This window comes from Pseudorasbora parva, chromosome 9 (assembly GCF_024679245.1).
Source record: "Pseudorasbora parva isolate DD20220531a chromosome 9, ASM2467924v1, whole genome shotgun sequence".
NCBI lineage: Eukaryota > Metazoa > Chordata > Actinopteri > Cypriniformes > Gobionidae > Pseudorasbora > Pseudorasbora parva.
The window spans coordinates 6,383,640-6,395,644 of record NC_090180.1 but is presented as its reverse complement, the minus strand read 5'-3'; the positions used below and the strand labels follow the sequence as shown (position 1 = coordinate 6,395,644).

The 12,005-nt window shown below is 39.8% G+C and overlaps 2 protein-coding genes across 13 annotated transcripts in view; both read left to right on the top strand.

Moving 5' to 3' along the window:
- Positions 1-8,612, top strand: part of LOC137090007 (sickle tail protein homolog) — a 67,298-nt gene extending 58,686 nt beyond the window's left edge. For 4 of the 12 annotated variants that reach the window (XM_067453655.1, XM_067453659.1, XM_067453661.1 and 1 more), the window contains 7 exons: positions 76-286; positions 1,227-1,474; positions 1,828-1,968; positions 4,949-5,065; positions 6,103-6,180; positions 6,304-8,034; positions 8,475-8,612. In XM_067453655.1, the coding sequence (XP_067309756.1) occupies positions 76-286; positions 1,227-1,474; positions 1,828-1,968; positions 4,949-5,065; positions 6,103-6,180; positions 6,304-8,034; positions 8,475-8,612 (2,664 nt within the window). The remainder of the gene's footprint in view (positions 1-75; positions 287-1,226; positions 1,475-1,827; positions 1,969-4,948; positions 5,066-6,102; positions 6,181-6,303; positions 8,035-8,474) is intronic. The other 8 variants (XM_067453656.1, XM_067453662.1, XM_067453658.1 and 5 more) reach the window with 8 other exon arrangements.
- A 523-nt stretch (positions 8,613-9,135) lies between these two features.
- On the top strand, positions 9,136-10,009 carry LOC137090010 (sickle tail protein-like). Its single transcript, XM_067453672.1, has one exon. The coding sequence runs from the start codon at positions 9,150-9,152 to the stop codon at positions 9,771-9,773; it is 624 nt and encodes a 207-aa protein (XP_067309773.1). The 5' UTR covers positions 9,136-9,149; the 3' UTR covers positions 9,774-10,009.
- Positions 10,010-12,005: the final 1,996 nt, after the last annotated feature.

Below are 12,005 nucleotides of genomic sequence, written 5' to 3'. Positions count from 1 at the left end.
TTTATTTGCAGGGAACGTTCTCAAACTATATTTTCCCCATAATTGTTTGCAACAAACTTCTCTGTCTATCCACAGGTTTCAAAACGTGCAGTAGCGGAGGACCCAGTTCACTCTGCTGGACCAGAAGTAGAAAAGGAAATGGAAAGGATCCTCCAGCAGACCCAGGCCAGCCTTATGAAGGCCATACCTGACCTGGAGGTGAGCAACCAGGTGGACGGCGCCCTCTCTCAAACACCCATCTTGCCGGATGAGGTGGACTCTCCACTTCCTGTGTCTCAGCTCCCTGGTATGTCTGTCCACTTATAAACCATTCATTCAGATTGCCAGACATAAATAACACAAAACTGGGATCTGCATAATTGACAAAAGAGTTTCCATGATAAAGGAAAGGATATGTACATGTCTGCCAATTTCTTAGCGATGTGCTCTTTGTACTTTGTATGTTAGTGTCATAGTTTTGACAAAGGTTCAATTTATTGACTCAACTTAATGGAATTTTCTAAAAGTAGGTCTTGCAAAAATGTACACTTTGAATCCAAAATATGTTATTCATGTAGATCCAATGATTTTTTTCTGCCAAAATCTTTGTTTGAAAAGTATTTATGTATTTTTCTTATCATGAAATACTGGACTTTTTAATTAGTAGATAAAAATAATAAATACTAAATGGTTAATAATAAAATATATTTTATTGATTTATTTGTATTATGTAATACCATTTTAATATTATGGGTTAGTGTTATTGTATAGTTATATTAAATATATAAATTCTATAAACACATCGGGGTGAATGTGGCTTGTGACAGATTAAAGGAGACCCCTCCTTGGGTTTGCATCCCTCTAAAAGTAATATAAAAATCACATTATTTTCAAAAAGATTTAAACGGGCTGAATGGGCCCCCCGGATATCTAGATATCTGATTTAAAATCACATTTGGAAGTGGCTCAGATTGGATGCAAAATAATGGGATCTCGTATGGATTTTTGTGTTTGTGCAACAAATTCTGATCTGTGTCAGATGCGAGGGAAAAAAATCCGATTTTATTTTTGTGCCAGTATACAAGCAACCATTTGATATAATGTCCTGTTTTTTTCTGCATGTGTGTTGAACAACTAATTTTTGTTTTTAAACTTTGTTTTGCTGGTTCAGTTGTGTTTGATTCACGTTTAATCTAAACTCTGCAGGATTTAAATCAGTTAATGAGACTTTATCTCATTTCAAACAGAAACCACACCACAGGATGGACCCATAGCAGATAAACCAGTCCAGACCAGTTTGGAGAGGCCACAGAAGCCGGCCATAGAAAAGCCCCACAGGGCCAGTGTTGACAGAGTGAAGCCCAACCCTGAAATGAACAGCAAATCTCCTCCCCCTCCCCCTCCACGCAAATTCTACCCCTCTGGAACTGGACTCACCACTGGACGTTCAGGGGAGGTTATCTACACCACCCGGAAAGAGTCCACTAACGCTCAGGTGCGTGTGTCGTGCAATTATGTTTGCACCAACATCATCCATGTGACTCAGGCCTTACTGAGCCACATTCCTAGACAACATGCTGTTTTCAAATAATAATAATGAAAATGGTCAGCACATATATATATATATATATATATATATTTATAGTTATCATACAACGTACCCACTATGTGTTGAAATCTCAGCATGCTATATTTTGCCTGGGTGTGCCGTGTGCTGCATTTTCTGTCCTGTTTTTGGGAATAATAATGATGGAAAATCACAGTAGAGATTCCAGCTGCTTTTGTTGTTTTGAGAGACATAATGGTGGGTGAGGGTCGGTCACACTCGGCTGGTTGTTTTGGCTATAGGAGGATGAAGAGGAGGCCCCGCAGCCCAAACCCTTGCGTGTGCGCCCAGAGCTCAAGCCCAAGCCCCGCACCCTTCCTGTCAACACCTCCACCTTACAAGATGAAGAGGATGAAGGAGATAAGATCATGGCTGAGCTACAGGTGAGCAATCCACAACCGTCCTCACAGGAGCCACCTCCACAAAAACATGAATGTATCTTTTCTTTTACAAACATGTGTATAGAGGAAAACCAAATGCACAGGAAGTTGAGACATGTCAGAGGTGTTAAACGACAAATATCAAGCCCATACAAACATCAATGGTTGCCCCGCCAGTGTCAACATTTACGCAAAAGCTTCAAAATGAGGCCACTAGGGTGACACTATTGACTCTCTCAGAAGTTTGAATTGTGCTGCCCTCTATTGTTGAGAATGGGTAAGACTTCCTATGGATTTAATGTCATCATAAATGAATCCACTACTTTATTAGCTTTAGCAATAAAAAGTAACAATGTAAATGTAAATACACTCATATATTTTATTTATATATATATATATATATATATATATATATATATATATATATATATATATATATATATATATATATATATATATATATATATATATATATATATATATATATACAGTCTTGTTCAAAATAATAGCAGTACAATGTGACTAACCAGAATAATCAAGGTTTTTAGTATATTTTTTATTGCTACGTGGCAAACAAGTTACCAGTAGGTTCAGTAGATTGTCAGAAAACAAACAAGACCCAGCATTCATGATATGCACGCTCTTAAGGCTGTGCAATTGGGCAATTAGTTGAAAGGGGTGTGTTCAAAAAAATGGCAGTGTCTACCTTTGACTGTACAAACTCAAAACTATTTTGTACAAACATTTTTTTTTTCTGGGATTTAGCAATCCTGTGAATCACTAAACTAATATTTAGTTGTATGACCACAGTTTTTTAAAACTGCTTGACATCTGTGTGGCATGGAGTCAACCAACTTGTGGCACCTCTCAGCTGTTATTCCACTCCATGATTCTTTAACAACATTCCACAATTCATTCACATTTCTTGGTTTTGCTTCAGAAACAGCATTTTTGATATCACCCCACAAGTTCTCAATTGGATTAAGGTCTGGAGATTGGGCTGGCCACTCCATAACATTAATTTTGTTGGTTTGGAACCAAGACTTTGCCCGTTTACTAGTGTGTTTTGGGTCATTGTCTTGTTGAAACAACCATTTCAAGGGCATGTCCTCTTCAGCATAGGGCAACATGACCTCTTCAAGTATTTTAACATATGCAAACTGATCCATGATCCCTGGTATGCGATAAATAGGCCCAACACCATAGTAGGAGAAACATGCCCATAGCATGATGCTTGCACCTCCATGCTTCACTGTCTTCACTGTGTACTGTGGCTTGAATTCAGAGTTTGGGGGTCGTCTCACAAACTGCCTGTGGCCCTTGGACCCAAAAAGAACAATTTTACTCTCATCAGTCCACAAAATGTTCCTCCATTTCTCTTTAGGCCAGTTGATGTGTTCTTTGGCAAATTGTAACCTCTTCTGCACATGCCTTTTTTTTAACAGAGGGACTTTGCGGGGGATTCTTGAAAATAGATTAGCTTCACACAGACGTCTTCTAACTGTCACAGTACTTACAGGTAACTCCAGACTGTCTTTGATCATCCTGGAGGTGATCATTGGCTGAGCCTTTGCCATTCTGGTTATTCTTCTATCCATTTTGATGGTTGTCTTCCGTTTTCTTCCACGTCTCTCTGGTTTTGCTCTCCATTTTAAGGCATTGGAGATCATTTTAGCTGAACCGCCTATCATTTTTTGCACCTCTTTATAGGTTTTCCCCTCTCTAATCAACTTTTTAATCAAAGTACGCTGTTCTTCTGAACAATGTCTTGAACGACCCATTTTCCTCAGCTTTCAAATGCATGTTCAACAAGTGTTGGCTTCATCCTTAAATAGGGGCCACCTGATTCACACCTGTTTCTTCACAAAATTGATGACCTCAGTGATTGAATGCCACACTGCTATTTTTTTGAACACACCCCTTTCAACTAATTCAACTAATTGCCCAATTGCACAGCCTTAAGAGCGTGCATATAATGAATGCTGGGTCTCATTTGTTTTCTGAGAATCTACTGAACCTACTGGTAACTTGTTTGCCACGTAGCAATAAAAAATATACTAAAAACCTTGATTATTCTGGTTAGTCACATTGTACTGCTATTATTTTGAACAAGACTGTATATATATGAGTGTATTTACATTTACATTTACTTTTATATATATATACATACATACATACACTAAAGGATTATTAGGAACACCATACTAATACTGTGTTTGACCCCCTTTCGCCTTCAGAACTGCCTTAATTCTACGTGGCATTGATTCAACAAGGTGCTGAAAGCATTCTTTAGAAATGTTGGCCCATATTGATAGGATAGCATCTTGCAGTTGATGGAGATTTGTGGGATGCACATCCAGGGCACGAAGCTCCCGTTCCACCACATCCCAAAGATGCTCTATTGGGTTGAGATCTGGTGACTGTGGGGGCCATTTTAGTTCAGTGAACTCATTGTCATGTTCAAGAAACCAATTTGAAATGATTCGACCTTTGTGACATGGTTCATTATCATGCTGGAAGTAGTCATCAGAGGATGGGTACATGGTGGTCATAAAGGGATGGGCATGGTCAGAAACAATGCTCAGGTAGGCCGTGGCATTTAAACGATCCCCAATTGGCACTAAGGGGACTAAAGTGTGGCAAGAAAACATCCTGATTGGTGATTGGTTGATTGGATAATTGCATTAATGAGAAATTGAAAAAGTGTTCCTTATAATCCTTTAGGTGAGTGTGTGCGTGTATATGCGTATAATATATAATATTATATATATATATATATATATATATATATATATATATATATATATATATATATATATATATATATATATATATATATATATATATATATATATATATATATATATATAATCAATCCTGTTTGGATAAAGGTGTTCTGTTTGACATCTCATAATTACACAAACGCAGGACAGAAAAATCCGCCAGACACGGCACCTAATACCCTTACCTTACCCCTCCTCAGGTGTTTCAGAAGTGCACTATTAAAGATTTACACCCCAGATACATTGTTGATCTCACAACCCATGAGCCCTCAGAAAGTGAGATGGAGCCAGGGCTTTCCCTATCTTACCACACAAAGGTAACAGATGTGATAAAAGCTAACTCAACATCGCAATCTAACAGCAGTGCTCACTTGGGCAATCTTGTCCCATAACCTCCCGCTCTACTGACACTAATACAAAAAACCCATTCTGATATACTGACATACTGATGAACGTCAATGCCTGACCATAGCCCCTCATCAAAAGAGGGTGTAATATGTTTGAATGTGTGTCTAACACTGGTCTGTCACTCACACTCTCCTGCTGAATGCTAATAGATACAGCTGTATAAGATGGGGTGGGTCAAAGTGACCGGGGTGTTGGAAAGGCCATTCAGCACACTCTGACTTCTGACCCTTTCCTTTTTTAGCATTCAGAGTCCACTTGGAAAAAGGGCCAGAAAGAGTTATAAGGATTCTAAAGAGTTATAAAGATATATTTAAAAAATACATATATGTAGATACCCATTTGTGCGTGTGTGTGCTTGTTTTTTGTGAAATATCAGGACACCAATGTGTATAATGACATGGATATGACACCGGTATTACAAGGAGAGGGTGAAATATGAGGACATTACCCATGTCCCCACTTTTCAAAAGGCTTATAAATCATACAGAATGTTTTTTTTTTGAGAAAGTAAAATTGTGTGTGTGTGTTTAACTTCAGTTTTTTTATGAGTATTTTTATGAGTATTTCTATGTTGTGGATCTTGGAGTGTCTAGATTAGATGCAAGTCACTAAAATATTTTGTTTAAAAAAACTAAACAAAAAAATTCAAGCATGTATTTTCCAGCCACCTCTATCACTACCTTTGCATGGAAAAAATCTAAATATATAACATTTCACTATTCCCTGTCTAGTAAGCAATGCTTGACAACATACTGTAATTTGCTAACTATGGATGAGCCCTAATGATTAAATTCTTTATCAAAGGTAAAGACCTCTAGATGGCGCTCTTGATCTGTTATTTAATGTTTCTCTGCATTATACTGACTAGCTGGGTATTTCAATGAGAATGTAAATAAAGGTCTGTCACATTGTAATGCAATGACTCTGTACTAACAAACTGTCCTAGCAGGCCAGCACTCGTCTATCTGAAGAAGGAGCACTATCTGAAAGTATGGAGAATAGTGCATCACCTGGTTCACCTAGGGTAAATATAGTTTTACTGTTTGCAATAGTTGTATGTGAGATTTAAGAGCATGCATGTATATTGTGTTCAGTTTGTCTTTCATGTGTTGCTTGAAGTCCAAAGAATTCTTGATTTCTTTGTCAGGTCATGTATTATATCACCGGAACATCAAAGACATCAAATGAGGGCACCTATAGGCCAGATGACCTAAAGGAGCCCAAGGAAGCAACATTTTCTACTTCAAAGGTTGCACCTAAAAATGCTTCTGACCTTTCCCAGCAGCAAAAAATATTAACATCAAATGACTTACCTGTAATTTCACCTCAGTCAAGCCAATCAGTCAAGGAGGTCCAAAAAAAGCTAAAGGATATGCATCAGGTGTCATCTGGTCCATTTAACTCTTTAAAGAACAGCCCTGAAGTCGGAAAAGAGATAAAGACTGAATCGGTTCTGAAGTCCCTAAAGCAGGTAGTTCCCTCACCCTCTGAGAAAGTTTCACCTGTTGAGAAGTTAGAGCACCAAATATTGTGTACGTCCTCTGAGCAAGTCACACCTGTCCTGGATAAGCCAATAAAGCATGGCTATCGTGCAACTACTGTTCAAGTTACACTTGTTAGCAAAAGTCCTCAGAGTGCTGAACCTCAAAATCCCTCACCGATCCATCAGCCAAACAGTGATGCCTCATGTTCAACACGGCTGTATAAACATGAGAATGGGCAGGAAGTGACAGAGAGGACCTCTAGTGGCCTGGTCAGATACACTGAGGAGGCCAGTCTAAGTCCAGACCTCCCAGGAGAAGAAGGTCCTCCTCCACCAAATAACATTGCCTTTAGGATAACTAAAAACAAGGTCCAGGCTCTGTCGACAGGAGAGTACCAGCAGCTGGTAAACAGCAAGGGCACTGATGTCCAGACTCTTAAAGTGGGCTCAGAACCAACCGCATCTGCCCCAGAGGACTCTGGATACGACAAGAAACCAGTTATCATAATTTTTGACGAGCCAATGGATATCTGTCAGGCCTACAAGCGACTGTCCACCGTCTTTGAGTGTGAAGAAGAGCTGGAGAGGGTGCTTTCAGAAGAGAGGATTGATGAAGAGAACGAGGAGGAGGCAGAAGCGGAAGCCAACTTAGGTCAGGTTGGTCAGGTAACACCTAAAAACAATGTTCTAGATCAGTGCAGAACGGAGAACAGGGTGAACAGTCAAAGAAGTAGTAGCTCTGCAGTTCCTCTACAACAGCAGAGTTCATTCGAGAGTTCTGCTCTTGACTTTGAGGAAGGAGACAAGACAGAATCTTCTAAAGATGTAAAAAAGAAATTCAAGTTTAAGTTCCCCAAGAAGCAGCTTGCAGCTATTGGCCAGGCCCTTCGTACGGGGACAAAAACTGGCAAAAAGACACTGCAGGTTGTTGTCTACGAGGATGAAGAGGAACCAGATGGAACCGTGACTGAGGTCAAAGAAGCTAAAAGATTTGAGATCAAGTCCCACACAGACTCTGTTTCTACCACCCCTAAGTCTTTATCACACCACGAGGCCGGCACATCACAAAGCACCAAAGACCGCACCAAAGACCGAACCAAAGAACTCCGTAAGACTACGTATGAAACGTTAGACAGCCTTGAGCAGACCATTAAGCAGCTAGAAAGTACCATAAGTGGCATTGGGCCTACAGTGGTTTCCAAAGTCTCCCACAAAGAAGAATCGAAAACAAAGAGAATTGCCAGTCATGCGGAACCAGAGGAGGGCAGTCCCACAAAAAGGCCGGCACCTCTAAAGCCCAAACCCCACAAGTCGTCACTGCAAAAGAGGTCCAAAACACAGTCTCGATCCTCCTCAAGCACGTCCACCTCCTCCAGTTCCTCCAACAGTAAACAGGTCTTTCTAAACTCCTCTTCGACCTTCTGCTGGTGGCTTGGGTTTGTTTTAAGAGCCTGACTTTCTAACCACTGACCTTAATCGACTGTAAATGTGTTTCGTAGGTGTCTTTCGGGGATCACTCTGTTTTGAGGGCTCTGTGTTATTTCAGTGGACATGATTATGGACTTGGTGCTCTTCTTTTTCAAACCACTCTGTCTACTTTCACTGGTCACTTTCAGTGAGGTTAAACCCATAAACTGTTTCTGTCTGACCTACTTGCTCTGATCTATTGTGGGATTATTAAAGTGCATGTACTGTGGTTGCGAAATTGGTTGTACACTTTAGCATGCTGCCTGTATTTGTCTGTCCCCAATCATGTCTACAAATACGAAATCTTTAAAAACTGTGTAGTAGTCCGCCTCAGTCCGTCTCTGACGTTTCCTTGTCGATCTTTGCAGAGCTTGGGTGACTCTCCTGCTTCGAGCCGGATTTCCTCGCCTAAGTCCCGCCAGCAGCCAGGAACTGTGGAAAAACCTGGAAAGCCCCAAAAGCTCCAGGACTCCCAGAGGCAATTCCGACAGGTAGTTCTACTGTAGGGCAGCCAGTTTAAGGCATGAAGACGCAGACGGGAGATGTGTTTGAGTAATTTTATTGCGGACACACATGGATCCGATATGATGTTCACTCTTCCCCTATGTTTAATCACAACCAGTTCCTTGTGCATGTTTATCATTTACACATAGACACTTTTAAGATATTTTTTTTACCAACCCAAACCCATGCATTCCCTGGGAATCGAACCCATGACCTTGGCATTGTTAGCACCATGCTCTGTTAACTAAGCTATACAGGAAAACGAACTGTTGTCATCTAAAAAACCTGCATAAAACAAAGGATCTTAGATTTTAATCCCACTGTGTTGGTTGTGTAGTGATGGTATATATTTACATTTCTTTGGATAATGAAGATGTTTTGAAGAACCTCTGTCCTCTTCGGTCTGGTGCTCATTCATACTTTTATTCCTTCTTTTTTTCTCTTTATTGTTTAATGTGTGAATCAAAGAGAAGAGACGAGATCACGCCTTTTGTTACAAGAGTAATATTTTTGTTGGTGTTGTATTGTAGACTATTTTTATGGAATATAGAGCTCTATATTTTCTTGAATATGTGTTATCATCCTACTTGACTTTCCATGTCTTCCGGCATCTTTGTTTGCAGGCTAACGGGAGTGCTTTGAAAGCTGGTGGGAATAGTAAACATGCTTTCCTTGCTTTGCCTGCTTCTAAGATCCCAGCTTTTATACCTAGCTCATGGAAACATAGCTCGACCCATGCTCCTCGTTCGAATATGTCTAGGCTTACTAACCAAACCTCTTCATCTTCTTCTAAGTCCTTAATCCCGTGTCTTAGTCTGAGCTGGCCCAACTGTAGACCCGTCTCGCCCTCACAGTCTCCCGGGCCTTCTCAGTGCTCTGAAGGTCAAAACCTAACCCTCCCTCCGCAGACTCAAAATGGCCAATCCTGCTCCTATTCCTTCCCATCATCATCCTCCTCTTGCTCGTACTCTTCCTCCTCATCTGTCTCTCCGAACTCTACTTCCTCCTCATCCCCTTCCTCTCCCTCCCTCCTGTCTCCCACTGCCATGTGCCGGGGAAGTCGAGCTGTAACCGTGTCCAGCTTCAGCAGCCGCAGGTCTCTGAAGGCCGGCAGTGGCCAAGCCGCTATCACACCAGCATCCTTTACCGGAGACATGGCATGAGCTCTCCGCTTTCTCTTTTTTGCTCTTTCTGTTTGCACTCATTCTTTTGGTATTTAACGTGGTGCAGAGCCGGCCCAAAGCATAAGTAGAATAAGCGGCTGCTTAGGGCCTCCATGGCCACCAGGGGGCCCCCAAGAGCACATAAAATGACTTGCTGCTGCATGCTACGTTTACTTTATGATGATTGAAATCGTGAAATGGCCTTACACAATTGCTAAATCAACTGCAAAATTTAAAAAAAAAAAAAAAAAAAAAACAATTTACTAATAAATGCACAGATTGATTCTGACAGTGCTGCACAAACTTGCCGCGCCATCGGCTGGACACTATTAGCTTGTTAGCCAGGGTGCAAAGTGCGAGAAATATCAGCACTGACCTGGTGCTACTCGTCAGCAGCAGTAGCGTTTTTGTGAATGGATGGATTTGAGAATGTGATATGGTTTAATGCGAATAGCTTATTGACGTGCTGCATGTTTTGGATGGAGTACAGCAAAGCTCTCAGTTTCTGTTCACAGTAAATGCTGCCCTGCAAGGGCTATGTTTGAGTCGCTCAAAGTTATCATTTGGGAGCGCACATTCGTAATGAGAATCATTTATAAATCTGTTGTCAGAAATTAGAAGCACTAAGGTCTTCCTGCGTGTTTCCGCCAGAAAAAAAGCTCCGTTTAACGTTTGAAAGAAATCCATTAACACTACTTGTTTTTAAAAGAAGTCTCTTCTGCTCACCAAGGCTGCGTTTATTTGGTCAAAAATACAGCAAAAGGTCTTATATTGTGAAATATTACTGCAGTTGTAATGTGTGATCAAAGCTGAATTTTCAGCATCATTCCTCCAGTCTTCAGTGTCACATGATCCTTCAGAAATCATTCTAACGATGATTTGCTGCTCAAGAAACATTTCTGATTATTATCAGTGTTGAAAACAGTTGTGTAAACTTTTTTTTTTTTTTGAGGATTCATTGAAAGCTTTCTACTTCTATAGGATTCTATTTCAGATAAATGCTGGTCTTTTGAACTTTCTATTCATCAAGTATCCTGGAGGAATCATTTTGAGCATTTTCAGCTTGAGACTTCTTAAAAAAAAAAAAAAAACATTTTAAAAAACGTTCTGAACTGTACTGTAAGACTATGAATATTAAAGTGCAAATGAACGCCTGAGCACTCGTGGGTGTGCAACTGTTAAAATTAAAAACCATATTAGAGTAAAAACATGACAAGCAGACATGATTTCCGCAGCCAATAAAAGTGATAATGGGTGTGTGAATTATCAAGAATTGACAATAGTCAATCGTACTGAGGGGCCCCCAAATAAAATTCTGCTAAGGGCCCAGTAAGGCTTGGGCCGGCCCTGAGGCCATGTGCTTGTGTAACACACACAAACACTGATTTAGTTCTGCCGTGTATTTGGGTGCTCTTCTTGTCGTGGTGCACTTCCTCTGAAATCCAGAAGTAGTTCAGATTCTAGTGCCACATATGGTGCTTCTGAATAATGAACTTGTTCTGGTTTATGTGAGGGATTAAACTTGACAGTGTTGGCTTTCTATTTTATAGACGTGCATTTGTTTACTTACATGAGCTTTATAAAATATACATTGCTATTTTAGGGAAAGGAAATTAGATGAAAACATGATATTTTTGTGTGTTTAGATTTAATTAGCCATATATAGTAGGATCCAAAAGTCTGAGAGCATTTAGATAAAATAAAGATATTTTATTTTTTTACCAAAACATGAATAAATAATTATATAGATTCTGCGCTACTTGCAGGTCCCTTGTCAGAGAAGTTAATTTGTAAATATACAAACGTTCAGATGTTCTTGCTCAAATCATGCTGGACAGGTTTTACACAAACTTACATTGTCAATAATATAATTTTAAAGGAAAATTGTATTACATATTAAACATTTTAAATGGAAGCAATTTCACTAGAAGCCTCAGACTTTTGGAGCCCAGTGTGTGTCTATAAGTATTGGTTTAACAAGTCTGTGGTGATTGATTTGACAGTTTGAAAGGATTTCAGCTCATTTAATCAGAATTTTTGCTCGTTGCTTCCAGTGCACTGACAGTTTTAACTAACAATAATCAGTATATAGTGTTTTGCCATAAAAGGAAAAAGTTTTGTTCATTTAAAGACTCAAAACATAAGTGTATATAGTGTGTGTGTGTGTGAGTGAATGTTGTGCAACCGTTGTGGTGGTTCTGTAGCCTAGCTTTGTGTTACCATTCTTGTACT

Coding starts and splice junctions, on each gene's coding strand:
- LOC137090010 (XM_067453672.1), top strand. CDS start 9,150: ATGGAATATAGAGCTCTATATTTTCTTGAATATGTGTTATCATCCTAC.